At 39.3% G+C, this 27,180-nt stretch overlaps 1 protein-coding gene across 27 annotated transcripts in view; it reads left to right on the top strand.

Annotated features, from left to right (window-relative positions):
- TRPM3 (transient receptor potential cation channel, subfamily M, member 3) overlaps nt 1–27,180 on the top strand; it is a 990,741-nt gene that overhangs the window by 681,688 nt on the left and 281,873 nt on the right. For all 27 annotated transcript variants that reach the window (XM_011970184.1, XM_011970182.1, XM_011970181.1 and 24 more), the window contains one exon: nt 24,293–24,467. In XM_011970184.1, the coding sequence (XP_011825574.1) occupies nt 24,293–24,467 (175 nt within the window). The remainder of the gene's footprint in view (nt 1–24,292; nt 24,468–27,180) is intronic.

Raw genomic sequence — 27,180 nt, 5'->3', positions numbered from 1 at the left:
GAGGCAAGCAGAGGACCTCCTGATCGTGTACCCATAGGATAGGGTGATGGAGAGGAGGGTGGGGGTAGAGGCAAGCAGAGGACCTCCTGATCGTGTACCCATAGGATAGGGTGATGGAGAGGAGTGTGGGGATGGAGGCAAGCAGAGGACCTCCTGATCGTGTACCCATGGCTACAGTCTTTCTTCATGTGACTCGTGGACTTCCCTTTGTCATCCTATGCCTGAGAATATATGAAGGAGGCTGGGAAGGCAAAGGGACGTTCAATTGTCATCACTGGCATCTTTTTTGATCATTGCACCATCATCAAATGCATTGGGATAACCATGACATGAAAATTTCCATCATTGGGCCCATAACTGTCCCATGAGAGAGATTAGAAACACTGGATGTTAAAGGTCATAGTAGAACTTCATTCAGGGAGTTCTTGAATTAGGAAGGAGTGAAATATACTCTCAAAGACTAATAGTTCTGGGTCCAAACCATGTAACTTGAAAAGGAAGTGAAGATTCCCCTGGACAGGTTACACATACTGTCATGCATCGCTTAACGATAGGGATACTGTGTCCTCAGAAATGAATCATTAGGTGATTTTGTCACAAACATCATAGAGTGTACTTATACAAACCTAGATAGTATAACCTACTACACACCTAGGCTATATGGTATAGCCTATTGCTTGTGGGCTACAAACCTGTATAGCATGTTACTATGTGGTAGTGAATACTGTAGACAATTGTAACACAATGGTAAGTATTTGTGTATCTAAACATAGAAAACACACAGTAAAAACATTATATAAAAGATACAAATAGTACACCTTAATAGGACACTTACCATGAATGGTGCTTGCAAGACTGAAAGTTGCTCTGGGTGAGTCACTGAGTGAGTGCTAGAATATTTTTGTACACTACTGTAAACTTTATAAACACTATATAATTAGGCTATACTACATTTATTTTTTAAATTTTATTCAGAACTAAATTAACCTTAGCTGACTGTAACTTTTTACTTTGTAAACTTTTTAATTTTTTTAAACTTTTTGGCTATTTTGCAATAACACTTAGCTTAAAACATAAGCACATTATACAGTTATACACAAATATTTTCTTCATTTGCTGATCCTATGAGCTTTCTTCTGTTCTTAAAATTTTTTACCTTTTTATTTTTTTAAATTTTTTTCTTAGAAATGAAAACACAAACACACTCATTAAACTAGGCCTGCACAGTGTCAGGATCATCAAGATGTCACTAGGTGATAGGATTTTTTCAGCTCTATTATTACCTTTTGGGACCACCATTGTATCTGTGGTCTGTCATTGACCAAAGTGTCATTATGCAACACGTGACTGTATATCAAGAACATCTTATTTCCTTCTGTGGGTGCTATAATCTGTTCAGCCCAATCACACAAACTTTCTACTGCCTCAGTCAAGGGAAAGGCCTTCCAAAACACAAATGCCAAATTGTTGATTAGTTCACTTTAGACTGTAATGACGTCATTTTTCAGGTGCTCTCAAGTAAACATGTTTAAAGCTTTCCCTGCCTTTTAGAGGGTCTTCCCTCTAAGGAATAATTTGTGTGGAGAAAACAACACAATCTATATCCCTGCTTCTTCATTTTATGAAATGACTTGATACAGTTGGCTGTGTCACTGAAATATTTGTCATGCTTGTTAAAGAAAAGTTACTTTGTCAATAAAGATAATAATGAAGCCAAAAAAATAACTTTGAGGGAACAGAACAAATTTGAATGAAACTGGTTTCTTGGTATTGGCGTGTCATGTTTATCTCACCCATTTTCCTATTCAAGCTAAAGACCTCCCTTTCTTCAGCAAAGAGACTTTTCTACATTGGAATTAGTTGTTCAGGGACTGGGATAGTTCTTGTAAACATGTAGGTCTGAACAGGAGAGCTGTCCACCATTCTAAGACTTCTTAGACACTTTTACATTCAGGGAAGAATTTTGAGCTCTCTTTTCAGATTAGAAAGAGTTGGGTCGCAAATGTTTGCTTGGCATTGGTCTCAAAGTCAGCAAAGTTTACTGTTGGTGGTTAGATACAATAGGTTCCTAGCATAACATAGAAACCTGTTATCTTGATGGAACCCAATGTCTTCCTTATTGCATTGCTAACTACCTTTCATGTTTTTCATCTGATTTTATATCTTCTTCTCCTAACATAACACCATGTAGATCTTATGTCCCACCCATTTCAAGCTACTTGCAGTTTCCCTTAAATGATATACCCTAGTGGATGTGGTTTTGTCTCTTTCTGACATTTGCTAAAGTTTCATTCTCTTCTCACTCTAACTTCCTGGCCAAAACCTACATTTCTTCTAAGTCTCAGATTAAAAATCATCTCTTCTCTGTAATCTTATCAGAACTCCCATCCCTCCAACTCATCCGCTGGTATCCTCCTGGGCCCACATTCACCTCATCCTCCGTGCTCTTGCTGCACTCTATATCAGCCTCTCCCACATACAGCTCCTTTTGGTAGAATGGAGCCTTCATAGTCTCCCATCTACCTTCACAGTCTCCCATCTTCTGCAGATTGTGAGATCCTATAGAGCACAGCCTGTGTCTTATTCATTGTTGTCATTCTGAAAACCTTGCATAGTGCCTAGCCTATGCAAGTAGGTGCTCAATAAATTGTTATAAGCATCACTATTTGATTTCCCTGGCTTTATTTTTAGCTCTGATTTCCAACCTGACACAAAGATGTAATAGAAGGGATTAGATACTAAAAAGCTATAAGAAAAAAAAAAAAAGGACAAATCATAAAACACTAATGACATAGGAAGACTCAGGATAAATAAATAGCAACATGTACAGGCAAAGACCATCATGCATACTTCCAATTCATGGGCATAAAAGCATTTAGTCTGAGAAAGTTGACTGTTGAATCATGATTGTTAAATCATTTTTATCTTATGAATTTAGAGAATCTAATGATATATATTTTACAGCAGTCAGTGTACCATGGCCTCAGTATTTCCATTTCTATGGAAAAAGAAATAACCATTGACTTTCCTCCATTTATTCAAAATGATAATTGCCCATGGTTGCTTTTCAGTCCAGATTAGGATCATTCCATTCAGTAGAAAAGGATGCTAATTTTAGAAAGTTAGACACACATAAAATTAATGGGAAAACTTATGCTGACCAAGCACTTTTCTGCCATGATCAACAGTTTTATAGCGAGATATATTTAGGGAAGATAAGGTGTTTCATTCCCTGGGGATCTTGAAGAAAAGCAAGCTGAGATTTTAATTTGCTTGAGATAATCATCTTAAAATCAAGGACTTGATCATAGGACCCTTCAAAGTCTCTTCTTAGGATTTATAATTATTTGTCTGTCTCTTCAACGTATTATTTAGATCATGTCAAGTCATTGAAACTAATAGATGTAAAACTGAGGAATCATTCATATAGGCTTGGGAAATGATTGTAAATAGTGCTCCCAGATGTCACTAATAAAGTTGTCATAGTTGTCAGAGCTGTTAACAGAATAGAAACTTTTTTTTAATTTTTATTTATTTATTTTTTTTTGCGACAGTGTCTCACTCTGTCGCCCAGGCTGGAGTGCAGTGGCACGATCTCAACTCACTGCAACCTCCGCCTCCCGGGTTCAAGTGAATCTTCTGCCTCAGCCTCCCGAGTAGCTGGGACTACAAGCGTGCACCACCACGCCCAGCTAATTTTTGTATTTGTAGTAGAGACAGGGTTTCACCATATTGACCAGGCTGGTCTCAAACTCCTTACCTTGTGATCCACCTGCCTCGGCCTCCCAAAGTGCTGGGATTACAGGTGTGAGCCACCGTCACCGGCCAAAAACTTTTTAACCTTGAACCCCCGGCTCAAGATCATGAACCCCTGAGGCAAAGGAGGAAAGTAGAGATTTTATGCCCTAAAATGGCCAAATAAGGAAACAGTTGATTTTTTTTTTTTTTCTTTTTTGGCACCCATAGCTGAAACAAACAGCTCTTCTCCTCATGAACAGGCTGTTCTCGTTCTGTGTTGGAGGCCAGGTTTCAAAGCTGTGTAATGAGTTTCACGTGCTGCAGCCCAGCAGGCAAACATTCAAGTCCTAAACCGCAGGCAGAGGAAGCAAGAACACTCATTGGCTAAGGAGCCTTGGCATCTCTGGGTTCACATGGGGTACTGGGCAATTCCTGCTGGAACGAGGCAGGGTGGACAAACAGGTGTGCCTGTGCTAAAACAGGGAGGAAAAGATTGAAGAGTCAGCTTTTCTGGTCATCAAACAAATCTGAGCTGAGCCCTTCCTCATTAGCAGCATTTCTTCCACCCAGAGGGAGAACAGAGGAAGTGCACACTGACTCTGGTGCATGATAGAATTTATAACAAAATCCTGCGGGAGGCTGAGAAATGAGCTGCAATTAAACATGGCGTGCCCGCATGAAGGGTTTGGGGAGAAGTAGAAAGTTCACTTTATCTTTGTATTTCCATTCTTAGATTCTATTTTTGCACATGTAAAGCAGGATTTGTTTTCTTTTGTTTATTTTTTTTCATTATTCAAGTAATAAGAACTCTTATAGGGTGTATGAATTATTGTTCATAAACTTAGGTATGTAGGAAATGTCACTTGTAAACATTTTCTTTTATTCAAATAAGCCCAATTCCAAGACCCTTTCCACCTGGTTTTTGGTAAAGTCAATCTTAACCTTTTTTAGGTCTCTTGGTCTATCTCTGTCTCTGTCTCTCTCTCTCTCTATCTCTCTCTCTCCCCCCACCGCCCCGCACCACTGCCCCCATCTCTCCCTCACCCCACCCTTCTCCTTCCTCTGCCTCTCTCCTCTCTCTCTTTCATGATCATGCTCCTTCTCTCGTGCTTACGGAGTACTTGGAATGTTAAGAAAGAGCCTTTTAACTTTTGTCAGCCGAAGTAACCACTGATAAATTAATTGTCTATGCTTGATCTCTGCAAAGTGGGTGACTCTGGTACTCCCATGCCAAAGTAAAGCCAGTGGGACCCTGGCTGCAGCTGGCATCACTGGCCAGAGGGATTCAGCATGCCACAGTGGACTTCACAGCAGTCCCCCTAAGACAAGTTGCCTGCGTAATTCCTGCCTTTACGGAGCTTGCATTTGCAGGGGAGGAGATAGAAAATAAGCAAAATATATAGTGTATTGAATAGTGATAAGGGCCAAGGAGAGATAGAAAGCAGAGAAGGGAGTGCAGAGTAGGAGCCGAAATTTCAAATGGAGTCATGGGGAGGACAAGGGGAGAAGGGAAGGGAAGGGGAGGAAAAGCAACCAAGAACTGAGTTTGGGGACAGTCTTACTGTCAGACGTCAGGTAGGCAAGGAGGAACTAGCAAAAAAGAGGAAGAAGGAGCAGCTAGTGAGGTAAGAGAGAAACTGGGAGAGAGCACTGAAGGGGAGAAAATGGAATTTTCTTTAACCCTTATAAGTTTGTAGCTGAGACAAACCTCTGTAACAAAATAATGAGAGAAAAAGAGAAAAACAAACTATTAACACATGCAGTTCACATCACGCAGGGGATGTGTTCAAAAGCAGTAGTTTAGAAGTCTACTTACATAGTATAGCCAATAAAGAACAATAGTTTTTTGGGTGTTTGTTTGTTTGTTTGAGATGGAGTCTTTCGCTGTTGCCCAGTGGTGTGATCTCGGCTCAGTGGAACTTCTGCCTCCTGAGTTCAAGGGATTCTCCTGCCTTAGCCTCCTAAATAGCTGGGGTTACAGGTGCCTGCCACCATGTCCAGTTAATTTTTTTTTTTTTTTGTAGAACTAGGGTTTTGCCATGTTGGCCAGGCTGATCTCGAACTAGTGGCCTCGAGTGATCTGCCCGCTTCAGCCTCCCAAAGTGTTGAGATTGCAGGCGTGAGGCACCGCGCCTGACCAGAACAGTACATTTTGGGAAAGTGACAAGGCAAAGAGGCAGTGAGTCCTAGGCTCCTAGAGGTGGGAAAATGTGGGAAGGTAAATTGATAGGGAGTAAAATGTCCTCACTCTAGCTCCTCTCTGAGGTGATAAAGGTCTGTTCAAAGAGAACTTCTATCTTGTTTTCAGGTGGGAGAGGTGGGAGTGAGGAGGGTAGAAAGACCTTTTGTCTTCGTAATTCTGCTTTTAGGTAAACAGAGGCAAGGCAGAATCTCTCCAGGAATTGTTGTGGCTTGCTATAGGTAAGAAAGGGCAGCTCAGGCAGCCTTTCTACCATTTTAAAAAATTGTATCATAAAAATATTTATGTCAAAGAGGCATATTTTAGAATGGAATATTCTGGTTTCCTTCAACACTGTCTGGAAGCCAAAGTGAAGAGTGTGTTTCCAAGAGGAAGGAATGAAATGGCCAACTGTGTCAAATGCTACTGACAGGCCAAGCAGGAAGAGACCTGGGGACTGAGTGTTAGGGATGCTGCGAGTCCCTTCTTCCCTCTCGTCCAAGGCTCAGATCATTTCTTCCACATCTCATCTGCTCCCACTTCTCCCCCATCAAAGACACTTGCCCTCCTCTTCTTCCCCTTCAGAAAATTGGTAGACTTAGGACTTTTTTTTTTTTCCCCACAAAAGTTCTCCAGGCAAGTTCTATTTTCTAGCAGCTCTGGCCAGCAACACAAACCTCTCCTGAGAATAGACACCCCAGCGGTCTCTTTTGAAATGAGAAGAAGGAAAAACAAATGGAAAACACAATCTGAATTAATTAACAACTCAATAAATTAGCCCGCTACAGAGAAAAGATATTCTTTACTTTTAGGCAAAGCACCAAATAGTAAAGGTACTAAATATATAGCTAGGCAATATTTACTAGTGCAGTGAAACCCCTGTTAAAATAGGGTAAAATCGTAGCATGTTTGTTTTCAAATAGTCCTAAACAGCTAGTTTTAGGGACTGAATTGCAAGAACAGGGCATGTGTCCCACTCTTTGCCTCTATAATAAGAGTGCGTATTGTATCAATCCTGTACAACCAAAATAGGCATCAAAGATTGGCTTATACAGCCAGATTTCCAACTTGGTTAGTTTCTCATTGATCACAGGCACACTCAGGCTTAACAGACTAATATATGTTTCCTTATGTAATTTGTCACGTTACACCCAGAGGTGAACAAGCTACAACTAGTGGGCCAAATCCAGCCTGCCATCATCTGTTTTTGTAAGTAAAGCTTTACTGCAACATAGTCACTATAACCACAGAGTTGAGTAGTTACAACAGAGTCCATCTGGCCTGAAAGCTGAAAATATTTGCTATTTGACCCTTTATAGAAAAAAATTTGCTGATGCCTGGTTTAGACTTTAAAATAGACTTCTGGAAAAAAACATTGTTCGTGGTTATTTCAATCTCATTCCATGGACTTTTGCATTAATTTGCTCCAGGAAGCACACGTTAGATTTCACTTCTTTTCACAGGCAAAAATCTCCTTTCCCTGCTGCTTTACACTGGGGCACTGGTTCTCAAAGTGTGGGTCCTGGGACCATCAACAATAGCATCAGTTGGAAACTTCCTTGAAATGCACATTCTCAGGTCTTATTCTAGACCTGCTGATCAGAAGCCCTGGAGGTGGGGTCCGGCCGCGTGGGTGTTTTAATCGCTCCTCCTTCAGGGAATTCTGATGCACACTAAAATTGAGAGACATTCGAAGTGGAGATTTCTACACACCCCTTTATTGGGATAATTTTCAATGAATAAATTAGTTTTTGCACATTAGAATCAGGGTTTTAAGAGAAGTCCTTAAAGTGCCAGTCTCTTATTTATAACATTAAGATAGTCTACTTTCTACAATAATGGTATTAGCCCTTATTGTTGCAATCAAATAGATCCTTTGGTGGCAGCAGTAGAAAGAAGCAAGTAACTATTTCACAGACAGGACAAAGTAGGATATGGGGTTAAATACTCCAGTGATTAAGAACCCAAAGCACCCATTGCATGTCTCTAGGCCATGACTGTCTCCTGATTCCTCATCATCTCATTTCTGGATGGGGCATTCATTTGTAAGAGAGAAAAGTAGAAGGGATTTATTTCCAGCACCATCAAGGATATGCTAGAACATGAAAAAAAAAAAAATTCAATTTATATTTTCCCCTTATAAGATTTATGCAGGTGCTGCTATATTGCGGCTGTTTTCCTTTGCTTAATGATCTAATCCTTCCCTGGAGCTTCATTTCCACGTAGCTAAAGAAAGAAATAGCTCTGATAATGAACAGCTGTGATTTAGAGCGAGAAACTTGATCCCAGGAAACAGGGAGGGGCAACAGTGAGCCCTGGCCCTTTTAAGCCAGAAAGAGAAGGAACAATGAACAAACGCGGGTCCCTTTTTAAATATTTGAGATTTGTATCTATATTTAAAAGCTACCAGAAACCAGTTTGAGACCCTAAGGTATGAGCAAGGTAGAGTGACTGTATACACTGGTTTGTTCAGGATTAAATAACTCTAGTTTATACCTTTCATCCCTGAGTAATTATTAATAATGACCCCTTGACTTGCAAGTATGTCCTGATTGTATGACAAATTCGATGGTCACCTCAGTGAGAGACAACTCAGTAGAGCATCAAGAATTCAGACTGTAGGTTTCCTAACAGGACTTTGCTTGAAACCCATTTCTGACACTTACTAGTTGTGTGAATTTTGCAATTTACCCTTTATGCCTCAGTTTCCTTAACTGCAAAATGGAAATGACAATACAGTCGACCCTTGAACAATGCTGCCCTTAGAGGGTTCGTCAAAAATTCGTGCATAACTTTCGACTTCTCAAAAAAAAATACTATTAATAGCCCACTGTTGATCAGAAGTCTTATCTATGACATAAACCGCCAATTAACACATATTTTGTACATTACATACTGTATTCTTACAATAAAGTAAGCTAAAGAAAATCATATTAAGAAAATCATAAGGAAGAGGAAAAGAAAATACATTACTCTTCACAAAGTAGAAGTGGGCATCATGAAGGTCTTCATCCTCATCATCTTCATGTTGAGTAAGCTGAGAAGAAAGAAGAGGAGGGGTTGGTCTTGCTGTCTCAAGAAGTGGCAGAGGTAGCAGAAAATCTACACGTAAGTGGCCCCATGCAGTTCAAACTCATGTTGTTCAAGGGCCAACTATATCTCTATCAGAAGGTTGTGGAGCAGATTAAGATATGCAGCCCACCTGGCTGAGTGCCTGACACCCGGCCAGTGCTCAGCAATGGCTACTTCTCCTAAGGGGAGAGAATAACATTAATTTATCCAGAATAATTACTCTGGGATGACTGGTATAAACTATCTACATTCAGTTGGCCCAGTGGACTTCATTACATTAAATCATCCACTACAACCCAGAAATTCACAAGCAACTTTGTTTTTAGTTCCATTTGTAATGAGCTTTTTAAACATGCTGCCATGTTGCAGTTGTTTTTTGTTTCTAAGACGCATAAATTAAGGACTTCAAGAAAAAATTGTCTTTCAGAGAAAGTAATATTTGTACTTGAAAAAAAAAAGTTCATGTTCAGAGTTGAACCAGAGGCTCAACTTTGTTCAGTGCTGCTGCAAAGCGAATGTCAGAAACAAATGACTGTATTGCAGTTCATGGTGTTGGACTTTGGAGAGACCCAGTAAACTGTATCCCACTCTTGACTGGATACAATCAAGTATCAAGCCTTCAAATTGAGAGCTAGACACCACAGTCAGGCAGGTGGAGATCAAAATATCATTTTTATTAATGATGACATTGTTGGAATTAATGACTTAGTGTGAGGGTCAGATGGATTTGCTGGCCTGCCTCAGCTCCAAGAAACCCCACAAGAGAAGAAAGATTGGTCTGTAGCAGACATTTTTTACCAAGATGACTGATTGGCACTGGTCCCTGGAGGGAAAGGAAGAAATAAGTTAATTTTCCCATTACTGCAGGATTAGCTCTATCCAATCAAGAAACACAATAGTCACCACCAATCAGGTTATTCAATTCTGTATGTGGAGAGAAGTAAAGGAAAGACCAGAGGCTAGATGTGCCATTCTAATGGAGCTCCCTATGCATGGAAACAAGGAGGGAACTCCTTTTCCAGAGGAAAGAAGGTTCCCCACAATGTTGTCATCCATATTTCTCACTGAGGATTTAGTCACAGTAAAGATTGGATCAGATTAGACTTAACAAGTTATTTTTCACAAAAGATGCCCAGATAATCGAGTAACAATTTATCACTTTTCCCAACTGTGGATCAGAAATTGGATGAAATACCATCACTAGATCCAGAGTAATCATTGCCTTTCCTTTGTCTCATGTATGATAATGGTTACTTTAATGACCTTGGTGGTGAATGAAGGTCATCCCTAGCTTACAGCATTTGAGCTATGAAAACATACCAATCCCCTCAGTGGGAACAGAATTAGGTTTCCATTTCGGTCATATAGTTCCTGTTCATTTCAGGTGGAGGAAATCATAGCTTTGTAGACATCCTTCCAGCAAGGGGAAGAATGTAAACCTTTGTTAATGTTTTCTCCCTGGTGGCCGAGCTACTTTGTCACTTTAGCTGGGTTCAATTCTGAGAAAGAGCGAGGCTTCAATTTAAAAGTGCGGGACGGCTGAATTGAAATTGGCTGTTCAAGTCCCTAAGAATCTGGGCTCTTTCAGATGTAATCCAGATGGACAGGTGAAATGGAAACACCCACCCAAGGCACTCAGCATGTTCTTCTCTAGGTCTCTGACCACTGCTGAGACCCGTAGTTAAGGCCTGTAAAAGGACACCATGAGGCCACCCAATTGGCTGTCATTTCCATGTTGGCAGGATACCTTCCAACAGTGTTGAGGTATGACAGGCAACCCCTTCATGATTACCATGTTACTCCCGTCCCTTTATCTCTTCTAGTCCTAAGGTATGATCCTAAGCATTGTACCTTTTTATTTTTGTTTTATTTCACAAGCATGGATTTAAACTACCTTTTGAGTGTGAGGCACTGTGAGAACCAGAATGAGAACCAGAATGTTACCTGAGAGGGCTGGGGAGTCTGTCAGAATGAGTTTACTTACAGTGAAGTGGAGGAAGTTCTCCTTAAAGCAAGGCAGAATACAGTAATCACCAAAAGACAGTCTTTTTAAAAAATTGGATCATAAAGTAATGAATAATTAATACCTGCTGAGGAAGTTAGGAAGGGCCTCAGGAACTGGTAACATCTGAACTATGAAGTTTGACTTAAGGGTCTCTGAGGAGTTAAATAGTACCCCCAGGGGCCCAGGCATGGTGGTTCATACCTGTAATCCCAAAACTTTGAGAGGTCAAGGCAGGCAGATCACTTGAGCCCAGGAGTTCTAGACCAGCCTGGGCAACATGGCAAAACTCTGTCTCTACACAAAATACAGAAATTAGCTGGGTGTGGTGGTGCCTGCCTGTGGTCTTAGCTATTCTGTAGGCTGATGTTGGAGGATCGATTGAGCCTGGGAAGCCAAGGTGGCAGTGAGCCAAGATCATGCCACTGCACTCCAACCTGGGTGATGGATTGAGACCCTATCTCAAGAAATATGGAAAGAAAGAAATAGTATCCCTTTTCAGCATCCAAGTTCTGATCAATTTGAGAAATAAAAGAAGTACTTGGCGGAACTCAAGATATCATTGAAAATTACTTATAGGGGATAAGTGAACAGATGGGACTTTAGTTTTATTGGCCAAGTGGGCTTAATGACACTCCAAAATTGGGCAGAATCCTATGGTGAGTCTTCACCTCCTCACCTCAGTGCACATCTTCAGGGTCTGGGGTCCTGAAGGAGCTGGGAGATCTCAGGTTCTCTGAAAGCAGGCAGATGTCAAGAGGAAGCAGAGCCAGGCAGAGCTGAGCAAACCCAGTTTGTCTTCTCAAATTCACTGGGTAGCCAAGTGAGTAAAGGGGCAGAGAAAGTCCAGGGGTGTGCATAGGAAATATTTCTCCTCTTGAAACCAGGAGCGAGGAAAGATACTCATCTGAAAATTGGTGTGGCTAAGAGAAAGTTTAAAAATCCCCCTGCATGGAAGATAGTGAGGATATTCTGGTGAGACTAGGATCAGGTGGAGAGAGAACTCTGGAAGGAGATGGGGAGATGAAGATTGGGTGCAGAACAAGGAGAGTCTTCCATATCACACTAAAGGAGTGGGCTTTTCCTAAAATCCCACTATATTTTTACAGAAAGACTGTATTTGTGAGTGACAGCTAGCAGTTAAGTGAAGATCATTATATTAGGGAAGTCAGTCAGGAAGCAATCTCAGTAGCCCACAGGAAAACCAGTGAGCACAGACACTGAGCATTTGGTATAATTCCTGATTTCGTGACAATTTATTTTTTATTTTTATTTTTTTTCTGCAAAGGACATTATTTTATTCTTTTTTATGGTTGAGTACTATTCCACACGTACATATACCACATTTTCTTTTTATTATTATTATTATTATTATTATTATACTTTAAGTTCTAGGGTACATGTGCGTAATGTGCAGGTTTGTTACATATGTATCATGAGAATTTAAATCACATCTGTCTACTTTGCATCGCAGGTCAGTTGATGAAGAGAAAATTACTCCTATCATAAATAATTTTAAAATTTCTGTGGAAATAATTACATTGTCATTTAACCTATCTGCCTTTTTATTTTTTTAAGAGACAAGATCTCACTCTATCACCCAGGCTGAAGCACACTGGCACAATCGCTCACAGCTCACTTCAGCCTCAATCTCCCGGGCTCAAGCAGTCCTCCCACCTCAGCCTCCAAAGTAGCTGGGACGAAAAGCACATACCACCATGCCCAGCTAACTTTTAAATTTTTTTGTAGAGACAAGATCTCCCTATGTTTCCCAGGCTGGTCTTGAACTCCTGGGCTCAAGTGATCCTCCTGCCTAGACCTCCCAAAGTGCTGGGATTACAGGCATGAGCCACCATGCCCAGCCCCCTGCCTTCCTTTGTACCCCAAATGTCAGTGAGCAACTACAACGTGTAGAGCATTGTATGGCATGTTGGTAATACAGAAATAAATACCTAATAGAGAAAAGAGATGCCTAGTCATCTCTGCTGTGTTCAAAACCCACATCAAAAGTCATTACTCATGAAATTAATGTGATAAAACTTCAAAAGCTATATGTAAGGCAATATAAGAAGTTTTTCTTTAATACCATCATAGTTTATTGACAAATTTATAAAGGATGTTCATTGGCATGTGCTTCTTTTAAAAAGAAAATGCTATGAGGACACACAATGAGAATGTCTTTGAACCTGGGACCTGAAGGATACATATAAGTTTCTCAGAGAACATCAAAAACAAAATTCCTTGAAGAGAAAATAGAGCTTTTTGCATTTGGGACAGGTAGAAATAATTGTTGTCTCTTTCAATAGGTACAAAGAAAAAAATTACTTTTATAATTTGGAGAAAGCAAATTAACATGCATACCACCACCACCATTTCCCTCACTATAACCATCCACCTTCCTGCCCAGCTCGTCCCTGAAACATTGACCAGGTCTTTTCTGTGATTTGCCAATCCATTATTCCCTTAGCTGCTTTGCTCCTTATTAATTTTGTCAAGAAGCCAAGGAACTTGTATGGACTATGGACTTAGATCCTGGAACATTTGCAGGGGAGCATGGGTAGCGTATTATAAAGTAAAATGAGTTAAAACCACTCCGATTACATTTAAGAAGGCAAGATCTGACTTTTGATGTGGGTTTTGCACAGAGCAGAGACTGAGACTATAGCTTTGTTTGGGAGAGTTTTCTTGTAGACTTAGATCGATTACATTAAAAGATTCAGCCTTCCAACAATGGCTCCAAAGAAAATAATGTTGGCTTTTCCCTTTTATGAAAGTAATACTTATCTTACAGCCCAAGGGATTGACCATCTTTTTCTATTGAAATTATTCAGAGGACTGCTGCTTGGATGTCCTGGTAATGTATTGACATTAATAGCAGAATATTTCAATCAGAGCCATCTGGCCACAAGAGAATAACAGCTCCCATTGATTATGTAAAAAGCTAAGTTAGCTTCTGAGTATATAATACACTTGGAGTTGGCTTATGGGTTTTGTTATTGAGCATTTACATCTCCTTACAACCCACAGAACTCGAAAGACTTAACAAGCCGGTTGATGAATAAGGAGAGACCCCTGGGGGAAGATGTTCGGGGAGTGATACAAAAGGCCACCTATCCCAAATCAGAAAATGTTAGCCTTTTGGACACACGAGAAAGGAATTTGGCTTTCTTGGCGTATTATCAGTCTGCATGAGAGAGTATTCAAACTTTGGAAGAGCCTATTTCGTTTGTTTGCCAGAGCCTTCTTTTGGTTTAAATGTGTAAAATGCATTCATTTTTCTTTTCTCTTCATGAATCATTTATACATTTAAAGCAGAAACTTTATATAAGCTTAATAAATATAAATAAGCATCTTTATATTTGTGTTTAAGCATAAAACTCTTAAGTGCCAGGCTCTAAGTGCTTTATAAATAATAATTCATTTGTTATTCAAAACAGTTTTGTGAATTATATACCTACTCTGTATATTCAATACTGTATAGAATATCAGTATACAAACATCCCTCAATGTCCATGGGGGATTGGTTCCAAAATCTCCCACAGATACCAAAATCTGAGAATGCTCAAGTCCCTTGTATAAAATAGTGTTTGCATATAGGCTACGCACACCCTTGCAGATATCTTAAATAACCCCTAGATTACTTATGGTACCTAATATAATGTAAATGCTACACCAATAGTTGTTATGCTTTATTGTTTAGGGAATGAAAACCAAGAAAAATGTCTGTATGTGTTCAGTACAGAAATGATTTTTTTTCAGAATATTTTTGATCCATGGTTGGTTGATGCCACAGATGTGGAACCCACAGATGCAGAAGGCCAACTGTGTACTTTTTATGTGTCAATATACATCAAGATGCATTTCTGCCCTTCTAGGACGTGCGTGGTTCCAGCTTATATGTTGTTAGCTTTGTAAAGTCCAGCAAGGCTGTGGGGGTTTACAGTAGCAGGGAGATAAAATAGATAGAGCAACACATGCTGAGAGTGAATCAGGGAAAGCAGGAGTCGATGGGAAGCCAGCAGGCACATGGGGAAAGAGACAGTCATGGACCTAGAAAGCAGAAACTGAGAATGAGAATATGGAAGATTCTGCCCAGTTGCAAACAGGCAGCTCAAAACCTGAGGAAAAGCCTCCTCTGAGAGAGTGAGACTGGTCAGGGCTTCCAGAGTGCAGGATGGAGATGGGAGTGGTGAGGGGCAAAGCCCTTCCAGGAAGGCTCACTGCAATCAAGCAAGTCTTGGGGTCCATGATGCCAGGAAGGGAGCAGGCAAAAGGCCCAGCCTCATTGGAATGTAGAAGATGGTGCTGCTCTCCAGAACCTGGGGATATTCAGAGAGGATTGATTTCTCTCTCTACCCTAGGTTTTAGACCTTATCTAAGCCCTTCATTATCAGGGTGAAGTTTCTTGATAACCCACACAGGTGACTCCTTTTCTCTTTATGTGAGAGATGCAGAGTAGCTTCCCATATAGTAAACAGTCTTCCCACACAATCACCAGTGATGCTGGAAAGGAAGCCCCTCCTGACACTAAACAGGGTATTGGGTCTACACTCAGCATTGACCTGAAGAGTTCATCTTAAAGTCCCACTTTAAAAAAAAAAAAACCTGCTATCCCAAATTCTCATATGAAAGACCCTCAAGTCTAAGTACAGACAATCCTCCAATTATGATGGGGTTATGTCCAATCAAACAATTTTAAGTTAAAAACACAACTAATACACAACCTGCCAAACATTGTAGCACAGCCTAACCTACCTTAAACATGCCCAGAGCATTTACATGAGCCTACACATGGGTACAATCATCTAACCCAAAGTCTATTATATGATAAAGTGTTGAATATTTCATGTAATTTATTGAAAATGATACTGAAAATGAAAAACGAATGGTTGTATGAGTACTAGAAGTATGATTTCTACTAAATAGGCATCACTTTCGCATCACTGCAAAATTGAAAAATTGCAAGTCAAATCATTCTCAGTGAAGGACTGTCTGTACTCTCTTCCTGCCAGGTTTTCAGTTAGAAAATAGTTCATGTGGACCTTCAGGATAAAGGACAGGTGAAGACTGCCTTAGAGCAAGCAGAGGGTGGCTGGGGAGAGGAATGTTTGATCATGATAATCTCATGCAGAGTACATAAAGGGATTATATATATGTATGTATCTAAAGGGGTATATATACGTATGTATATATGTGTGTATATACATACATATACATATGTTTTGTGTGTGTGTGTGTGTGTGTATATATATATATATTTTTAGACAAATCCTCACTCTGTCACTCAGGCTTTGGTGCAATGGCACCTTCAGGGCTTACTGCAGCCTTGACTTCCCAGGCTCAAGTGATTCTCCTACCTCAGGGTCCTGAGTAGCTGGGACTACAGGCACATGCTATCACACCCTACTAATTTTTAAAAATATTTTTTGTAGAGACAGGTTCTTGCTATATTTCCCAGGTTGATCCTGAATTCCCGGGCTCAAGTGATCCTCCCGCCTTGGTCTCCCGAAGTGCTGGGATTATGGCATAAGCCACTGTGCCCAGCCATAAATGGGTATTTTTTATAAGGAGGCAGAAACATGTCTATATGGAGGACTGGCAAATTATAGCCAACCCTATTTTTATTTAGCTCATGGGCTAATGAGTTCTTTTATATTTTCAAATGTTTGGAAATAAAATAATAATATTTATGGCATGAAAACTAAATGAAATTCAAACTTCAGCATTTATACAAAAATTCCATTTTTATTAGTAGGCCTGTATTTTAAAACATATATATATTCAGTTGTATTTTGAATTTTAATTATACAAAATTGTGTAGAAATTTTTTATCTCTTATTATGTAAGTACCTGCACAATTTTCTCTATTTTACCCTTTAGCCTACAATGTCTAAAATATTAATATTTGCTATGTAGCCTTTACACAAAAAACTTTGTCTGCCGTGGTGAATAGGGGACTCTGCAGGAACCGTGGATAAGTGACTATGAATAGGCCTGAAAGGTTCCCATTCAATCCACTCATCCACTGCCCAGCTTCTGTTCTTTGTCCTCTGATTACTAGATAGAAAAGCAAAGCAAGAAGGCAATGCCTCAAAAGAAAGCCAGTCGATGGGCGTTAATACAGGATTGCTGTGAAAATGCCTGGAGCATTGATAATGCACAAAATAGATTCATTTAGCAGTATTGAAAACAGAAAAAAATATGGAGTTTGCCATATTAATTTAATATATTCTGCATTCTCAGTTCCTAGGAAAAGATATGCTATGCACCATCAGTTTTCAATTTTTTATCACTATCTGAGGAAGTCATTCTTGTTAATCCAAACTATATTTTCAGTGTCTTGACATCCCCATATCTCCAGCCAAATTTGCTAAAATTTCACATGCCAAGATAAAATATATAAGCATGTTATTCTAGAGTATTGTTATTAGCTTTCAATATGAAAAGATTGTATATAGAGGGGGTCCATTAAGTTAAATAACAGTAAGGGAGTTGCCATAGAAACTGGTAATAAGAGAAAAAGGTATTTAAGAAATTCATGTTATTTTTACCCTTGCCTAGTCCCAAAGTGGGTTGGAAACATATGCCTTGGGAAGTTCCAACCTCAGGGAAGGACCCAAGCCATCTTTCAAGGAATTTCTTTCTGTCTAGAGAACCATAAATATTTAGAAGTGAAACATTTTGTTGTGTGTCGACTGTTTAATAGCTTGTGTAGTACTTCCTATTTCCAAATGCTTTCCTGAGCATCAATTTAGGTGCAGGACTATAGTGGCAAAAAAATATATAGCGTGCAGGATTGGTTTGCATTGGATCTGGCATTCACCAATTGGCTACATCACAGATTTTCACTAAAAGATATCTGAGTTTATTACCCATTTACAAGTAAGGTCAGACACATTCCAGTTATAGTTAGGCTGTCTTGAATAGATAATTTCTCCTAACTCTATAACATGAAGGCAATATCCAAAATACCTGCCTCCGTAGAAGACCTAAGAGACCTTCTAGTTAAAATGAAATGCATTTATTTTCAAATGTCATCCCTAGATATTTTCTTGGGCTCACCCTGCTCCTAAATAGCTCAAAGATTTCTAGTCAGATTTCCTTTTGCAAAAATATAATATATTAAAATATTCTCTGTCTGTATAATAATATTTCCACAGTTGTACCTGAATATTCATGTATTCATAACTGGGAATCTTCCTAATTGCAAGAAGCACCTTAAACTTACTAAGAAAAAAAAAATACTTTTGACTATTTGCAGGCACAACTGATTATCAGATTTATGTAGTTTTCATAAATTCATCTCACACTTTCCAGACCACAGAAGAAATGCACTAAATAGTTAAGGACATCAAGAATCTAATTCTGAAACTATTTGTAAAGAGCTGTGGTAGTGTGCAAACTTCAGCCATTATTTCTCAAGTAGGCAGTAAATTGGTACCCATTAAAAGAGGCAAAATAGCTTGACTGCTCTCTCTCCGTGGATGCATAATATGAAAACACATGAATTCTCTACACAGACTTTTAAATCAACAAAAATCATGTAACCCTGGAGCTGGCAAGGTGAGGAACTGCTAACTGTGTTCATGTTATTGGGACACGGCTTTAGCTAGTAAACACAAGTATCTAGCCACCACTGATAGACTTAGTATTGAATTATTCAAGATCTTCGGGAACTTATCTCTCACTTAAACTGCAAATCCCCTTTTTAAGTGACCTATACTGTAATAATCTGTGGCCTGTAGTCATTAAGATGTAGGTAGAGAATGATCTTCTATGCTCTATCTCCATGTAAATATGAGCCAGTTTCCAACAGCAAATAAATTATCTTTCAGGCTCATAAGTACTTTAGATCATCTGTGGGTGGCCTTGACATAAAATCCAAGAGTTAATTTAGTTTGATCGAAATTCTTAGTTACCCAGGCATTTTATTATTACACAACAAATGTTTTCACAAATAGCTAAGCTGATCATAGATTATAGTCTCATATCAGCAGAGAGAGTTAGTTGCTGTTAAAAAAGAAGAAGAAGAAAGACTGCTTAGAATTTTAAGACATTCTTTCACTCCTGCCACCTCTCTCCCTCACAATGCCTTGCCCAGTCTTTTCTTATGGCAATTTAGACACTTTTAGCTTTATTGGGAGTCCCGGCTGAATTGCCTAGCAGTTGAAACAAAATGTGACAAAAATCTAAAAGGTTATCTTATGCAAGGACTTAGGGTTCAGTATGTAATTAGAAAGCCCTAGGGTAACCTAAAACCCTGTAGAACGCAGAGCTGTTAAATCTGTTACTCAAGCTCACATTTTCGGATGCTCTAATGCTTCCGTTCCAAAATTGCAAAAGCTGGAGAGTGTGGCGAGCATCTTGCCTATTCCTGCTTAAAGCAACCTTATATTGCTCTCAAATAAAATTCTAACGGAAAGTTCTGAGAACTATGACAAGTCTTTGGTGATGGTAGAAAATGAAAAATGACTGCAATCAATTAAGGAATTGGCTTACTTTATTCCAAAACCAAAGAACAAGTATTCACCATAAAAGGGACCTGGGAGAATCTAGGTAATTTTTTTTCGTACAGACTGTATTTTTTAAATTAAATCTAAACAACCTTTTATTTTATTCATTTGTCTTCAAAGAATGGCCAGTAGGTTTAGCTAAGTGAGACACAAATTTGTAAGGCTCTTCAAAGGAACTTACATCAGTTTCTTTACGGGCATAAAGAAAATGGCAGTGAGCCCTATGAATCCAGCCCAGCTGGATATGCAGTGGATTCCCAAAATGTTTTCTTTATGTCACAAATAAAAAATGTAGCATTCTTGACATTCTAAAAAGCTGTTTCTTTTCTATGAAGTCTTATCCTGCAGATTCTAATTTGTAAGATTGTGAATCTTGCTAGAGTTTTTTAAATATCCTATATTCGAGCTGTAATTTAGAAAAAAAAAAAAAGTGTGAACAGAAAAAGAAAAACAAGAAAGAAAGAGGAGACTGGAGAGAGAGTGGGGTGATATCCTATCCAGGAGTCCCCAATCCCCTGTCCACAGACTGGTACCAGTCCATGTCCTATTAGGAGCCAGGCCATAGGTGAATGGCTGGCAAGCGAGCGAAGCTTCGTCTGTATTTACAGTCAATCCCCATCACTCACATTATCACCTGAACTCTGCCTCCTGTCAGATCAGCTGCAGATTAGATTCCTATAGGAGCGTGAGCCCTATTGTGAACTGTGCATACGCGGTATCTAGACTGCATGTTTCTTATGAGAACCTAATGCCTAATGCTCTGTCACTGTCTCCCATCATCCCTAGATGGGACCATGGGAACCCTAAATGGGAAAGCAAGTTCAGGGCTCCCACTGATTCCTCATTATGGTGAGTTGTATAATTATTTTATTGTATATTACAATGTAATAATAATAGAAGTAAAGTGCATAATAAATGTGACGCACTTGAACCATCCCAAAACCACGCCCCCTCTGCAGTCCATGGAAAAATTGTCTTCCATGAAACCAGTCCCTGGTGTCAAAAAGGTTGGAGACCACTGCTATACACAGTGTTTCACTGTGGAAGGTTTAGCCAATCAATATAACTGGGCAGCAATAATGTGATATAGTCCTCCTGGGCATAGAATTTTGTTCAAAAATTTATCCTAGAACTTGTGTCAGAGGCCTCAGTGAGTTTCACAAAATAACACAAACAGATGCCTGTTGCAGATCTATCAATATGCTTAATTTATGGTGGGATTTCGCAAGGGTCTATTAAAAAAGTATTCACAGGCTTATGATCAGCTAAGATAGTTTTCAAGGATCCATAAAGCCCCCGAAATTGCGTAGAAACACTTTTGTGTTTACCCACATGTATGTTTACTTTTCTGGAGAAAGGGTCCCTAGCTTTCATCAAATTCACAAACATATTCTAAGAATAGTCTACAGACTTCTTTAGGTCATTACTAGTTATCTGATGTCATTTTCTTTTGCCAGAAATAAAGACAATACGTGTATGTGTGTAAGTGTGTGTGTGACCTGACAGAAAGGCTTAATGTTAACATACCTTGTTTAGCTTACACTAAGCATGATAGTTTTAGGCATAGTTTGATTTTCTACCTCTCATAACTAAGAAATTCAAAACTGCTTTTGTTTGTAGCCTATAAACGCTTTCATTATCCATGGAAAAAATGTCCATGTATTATCACTGAAAAAAATAAGAGAGAATTTGGAAGCATAGATATAGTCAGTATTTATGAAAAAGATGACAGTTTGCTCCATTCAATTTTTGGCACCAAATTTGACTAAGTTTATGTGTGTGTGTGTGTGTGTGTGTGTGTGTGTGTGTGTGTTCAGCTCTGGATTAATATGTTTGTTTTCATCATTTTAATTGGTAATTAGTTTTATTTCAAATATAGGAAACCATTATGCTGAAAGTCTTTCTGTACTTCTAGAAGTTATAATATTTTGATGCATTGACAAATATATTGACAGAGAATAAACTGACCATGTATTACTCTCAAACAAATCAGCCTATGAAATTTGATCCTTTCACTATGTACGCTCTCAAAGGGAGAGGAGGTTTCCAGCCATCCTCCTGCTGTCTTGTAGATGCTAGATCACTGGAACACGGTAGCAGGTCCATGCTAAGTACTTCTCCCTGCATGAGAACACTGAGTGGATCACACTTGGTCTGTGAGTTGGAGTAAAAATTCCACTGACAGAATCCAAGAGTCAGAACTTGGCAAATTCTAGGATGTCTTAGAAGATCCTAGAATGGGTCTAAATATATCATTTGATATAAAACAGCAGATATAGGGTATTATTCCTTAATACGAAGTCAATGACATAGGAGCTTGTGCTAAAGCAAATCAAGGGAGAAAAATAAATAGCATGGCAAAAAACACAATTACTTCTGCACCAACGTAACACTTTGGGAAATACCTCATAAAATAACCTTTAACAATGGAAAATAGGCTATCTTTTCGAAGGCATGTTACAAAATACAAATCCCTATGGGGTGGATATTTTCATGACAGCAAATTTTCCTCCCAAAGAGAAATGTTGTATTAACATTTCAAGTTAGCCCTTAATCTTTTTTTGTTTTTATTTTATTTTTTGAAATGGAGTTTCACTCTTGCTGCCCAGGCTGGAGCACAATCGTGTGATCTTGGCTCACTGCAGCTTCCGCCTCCCATGCTCAATCTATTCTCCAGCCTTAGCCTCCCGAGTAGCTAGGATTACAGGCACCAGCCACCACACCCAGCTAATTTTTTTTTTTTTTTTTTTTTTTTTTTGGTATTTTTAGTAGTGACAGGGTTTCGCCATGTTGGCCAGGCTGTTCTCAAACTCCTGGCCTTTGGTGATCCGCCTACCTTGGCCTTCCAAAGTACTGGGATCACAGGCTTGAGCCACCATGCCTGGCCAGCCCTGTATCTTTAAAGTCCCTTTCAACAGGAATTTACTCAATCTTCATAATCAGCAGCAATAAGGAAAGTATCTCCTTTACAGACACCCAAAGAGAGCCTTAAGGAGACGTATCATTTGAGTCACTAAGGGCTCCTGGGTCAAAACAGAACAACAAGGCCTTTCACTTCCCTCTCCTTGGATTTGAAAGAGTAATTCTCAAGACCTCCCCATCCACAGAAAACAAATGGGTCCCCAGGTCACTTTTCTCTCCCATTTCCCTCTAGGAACTGAAAGAAATCTTGGCATCTTGCCTTGATCAACAGTCATCGCTTTCTTTTACATGTTTTAAGTGGACATGCAAAATAGCACCCACTTTTGTGTAACTGGCATTTTGGATCATTCCTTTAAGATGAAAATAAAACCAGGAAAAACATCAAGTTAAAGGAGATAAAGCCCTAGGAGACTAAAGTATTTATACTTTAGAAGTAAAACAGGTCACATAAGTCAAAAATATCTTTTACCCGAGAAAGAAACCAAATCCCAAACTATTACTCATTACGGGGATGCAGTTTCTTGATATCAGACAAAAGCAAAGCAAAAGAAGTAAAAGGGAGAACTCAGATGTTCAAGAGTTGTTTTATTTTGGTTTATATTTATGGAAGTGGTACAGAATTTTGATTATTTCTTTTTTAAGATAACTGCTGTGTGTGCCCTCTAAGACCAGCTCATTTTTATAGTACTGCTCAATTCCTTAACTGTTCTGAGGCAGCAGAGAGAAAAAATACAATGTGATACCAAATTGAACAAAAGGAAGTTATTCAATGATAAATCATACTTGAAATGTCACTTAAAAATGAATTTTTATTTCTCGTCATGTCTCTCATGGACATTTGATTTTATTACTTCTCTTTAAGATTAGGTTGAACCATGCACACAGCAATTAAAGCAATTTTCACCTGAAAACAGCAATGTCTTCTGGCTCAGCATAAATAGCTTAAATACTTTTGGGAAACAATTAAACTGAATCCAACAAATGTTAACTGAACTCACATCACTTGCCTAGCTCCTTGGTCCGCAGAGGCATATGCGATAATGGCAGATGGCAGATACCATATCTCCTGGGTAATTCGTCATGACAATCGTGCTGTTAAGAATCAATAATCATACAAAAATTAGCTGGGTATGGTGGCACGTGCCTATAATTCCAGCTACTTGGGAGACTGAGGCAGGAGAATTGCTTGAACCTGGGAAGCAGAAGTTGCAGTGTGCTGAGATTGTGCCACCACACTCCAGCCTGGGTGACAGAGTGAGACTCCATCAAAAAAAAAAATCAATAATCAATCTAATCATCTATGGTCAAAAATAGACCCATAATTCAGCCAGTAGTTGATTCAACAAGTTAAAATATGTCCCCAGCTGATTTTGATAGTGGTTAATAAAAAGAGCCATGTAGGCATTTTCTTCCCCCTGTGATAACTGCAGGGAGGTGGCATTTTTTAACTTCCTACTTTTCATATAGGAAACAGACTCATTGGAAAGATAAAAGATGTGCTTCAGATCATGTTCAGCTTCCACGCTGCTGGTTGCTGGTCTGGTGCTTTGTCTGTTGACTAATTCCTTTTTCTCCCTCCTCACCCCAGGCCCTCCCCTGTAAAGTATGGAACCCCGTGCCTTCGCTGACCCCAGCATCCTGAGAGTTGAAGGGAGAGGGCAAAGTCCAATAGACTTTCTGGTGGGAAATTTGGCTGAAGGGTTTTCTGTAAATTTTTGCTCAGTACTGTATCCCTTCATATGCTGCTACCTCCCCCGTGCTCAGTAATTTTAGTTTGTGCTTTTTGTTTCTCTTTTTGTTTCTTTGGTTTGCTGGCTTTGTGTTCTTTTCCCTTTTTTTTCCTTTTCTTTTCCTTTTTTAATGCAGGAATCGGTCAAGGTGTTCCCGTGGTGGCGCTCATAGTGGAAGGGGGACCCAACGTGATCTCGATTGTGTTGGAGTACCTTCGAGACACTCCTCCTGTGCCGGTGGTTGTCTGTGATGGAAGTGGACGGGCATCGGACATCCTGGCCTTTGGGCATAAATACTCAGAAGAAGGCGGGTAGGTAACTTTCCAGACCCCATGGAAGAACCTTAAAGCCTGTTTGGAAGTGAGGGTATGAGTGGATTATGTTTTCAGTAGCTCAACCAAGACCTCAAATCAAAACAAGCTATGAACAAATTGTCTAAAAACTGTCTGTCATGGGAGGGCTGTGGCGAAGAACAGAGGAACATATTCTAAATGTCCTGTGAAGTGGAAAATTCTATGAAAGCTACACGCATAAATAACAAGGGTGAGGAAGAGAGAGGAGGTCATAGGTTGTAGTCTCCTTTTTCTTGTCTTCGTATCTCCTTCTCCTCCTCCCAGCAAGGAGAAGCAGGAATTGGGTTTTAACACATGAAGCACAGCCAGTCTGGACCAGATGGTTCAGGTTGGTAACTTCAGAGAAGCTGGGTTGTTCAGCTTCCAGGCTTGGCCTCCAAACACCAGCATTGCCAAGCCACTGTGAAGATCTGTGGTAGACCGTGCCATCAGGCTTCTCTAGATGGGCGAGGAAAGTCAAATCTCTGTAATGGTAACTACTCTGGTCTTTTGTAAACTCCTCTTGAATGCCTCACGCCCTTTCCTTGGTCTGTTAGGCTCCTAATGCTACTTTCAACAGTCCAAAGCCCCCAATCCCAGGAAAGATTCCCCCTTCACAGCACTCCCCTCCAGTCCAACTTCCCACTGAGCAAATGCTGAAATCCAGCACCCTTGCAGATTATTAGATCAAAATAAACCATCCCAAGGTGTGAGTGAGATTAAGGGGGTAAAACTCAGGGGAGCCATTGATGTGTTAAATAAGGAACTTCCTAATCCAATCAATTCCCCTAACACATGAAATTTGTGGGGAGGGGAAAGCCTCAAGTGAGACGATGGTCTTTTATTCGTGCCTTTTATAAATACACATTAAGTGTTTCCTGGGTGCGATGCACTAGGCCGAACATTAAGATGTAAAAAAGAAAAACATACAATTAATTGCCACTTTCAAGATGCTCACAGTAAGTCTAATAAGTAGACAAGTATTACAAAACAAAAATACAAGTGAACTCACCTACAGCAGGATGCTCCCTCCTCCATCCCTCTCGTACCCATCCCTCATGTACCCAGCCTGCTTTATTTAAATAGAGACTGAGCATGGCGAGTCAGTACCATCCCATCTCTCCCCATCCCCTTCCTCATCTTTGACAGCAGCCTAGTACCCCACATAAGCCATTAAAACAGCACACCTACCTCGTTAGTAGATGAAACTATGTTCATGAAATGAGGAATAACAAAAGACATTGAGCCTCCAGCTTAACACTGCAAACCCAAAAGCTCTGATACCAAAAAAAAAAGTTAAATTATTATTATATTTTGATAGTAAATAAGTGGTCCATTTTATAGCTTAGAACTATTTAAATTTAGTTAACTTACTATTATATTATTTTTATAGTAAATATTGGTCCATTTTATCGCTCAGAATCTAAAAAGAGAATATGTACCCAAACTTCTCTATGTTTACAACCAGCTCAGAGTTCAAGATTCTTAACTGTGCTTTGTTTTATTAAAAATTTAACCAAGGGTCAGGCACAGTTGTTCATGCCTATAATCCCAGCACTTTGGGAGGCCAAGGCAGGTGGATCACTTGAGGTCAGGAGTTCAAGACCAGCCTGACTAACATAGTGAAACCCCATTTCTCTAAAAATACAAAAATAAGCCAGGCGTGGTGGCACATGCCTGTAATCCCAGCTACTTGGGAGGCTGAGGCAGGATAATAGCTTGAACCCAGGAGGCAGAGGTTGCAGTTGCAGTGAGCCAAGATTGCGCCATTGCACTCCAGCCTTGGCAACAAGAGCAAAACTCTGTCTTAAAAAAATAAATAAATAAAAATAACCAAGGTTCTCCTTTCTCTAAATCTAGCAATATGTTCTATTTTTCAGAAATAAACAATAATTTTAATACAATTTTTAGCTTTGGCTTATTTCTTACTTTCTAGTTTGCAAATTATTTTATGGTATTCCTACAAAGTAGAATGCAAATTTGCATTCTGAATGCACCTTTTGTTTTTCTGGGTTTTTTTTTTTTCCCCCAGAAAACGCATGGAAAAGTACACTGTTCACGTCAGCATTTCAGGTTTCTCAGGTGTATACACAATGAAAGCCAGGATCCAGTGTCTGTTATTTATCATGATCCTGGATTGTCTACCTTGAAAATGTTAAAATATTTAATAAGTTATATATAAATACGTTAAACTACTTAGATTGCCCTTCCTGCTTTAATATGGAAGAAAGATTATGTATTTTAGAACTGGGTGGGACCTAGATTATTTAAATTAAATTATTATTTAAATTAAGATTATTTAAATTAAGCGCTTTGTCCAAAGCCACACAGCCCAAGATCCCAGGCCAGAATCCCTGCTGGTATATGATGAACACGTACTGAAATGTGTTTTATGCTATGTGCTGTAGTGTTCCTCATATAGGACTTCAGTGATACTCTTTTTTAAATATTCAAATGCACTTCAGTTGCCTTCAGCTTCCTCTTTTCATTATACTTTAGTATCATTATTATTACTACTGGTATTTCAAAGAAATCAAAACCAATGCATTCCTGGTTGTAAACCAATGTCCAAGCTGATCAACCCCGTGTCATGTGGATTCTTTCCCTTTTCCTACCTAGACCATTATACACCAACCCCAAAATTAAGAGTCAAAAATATCATTCTTTCTTTTCTTTTTTTTTTTTTTTTTTT

Source organism: Mandrillus leucophaeus, unplaced genomic scaffold, assembly GCF_000951045.1.
Source record: "Mandrillus leucophaeus isolate KB7577 unplaced genomic scaffold, Mleu.le_1.0 Scaffold93, whole genome shotgun sequence".
Classification (NCBI taxonomy): Eukaryota; Metazoa; Chordata; class Mammalia; order Primates; family Cercopithecidae; genus Mandrillus; species Mandrillus leucophaeus.
The sequence above is the reverse complement of the archived record's forward strand: the minus strand, read 5'-3'. Positions and strand labels throughout refer to the sequence as shown.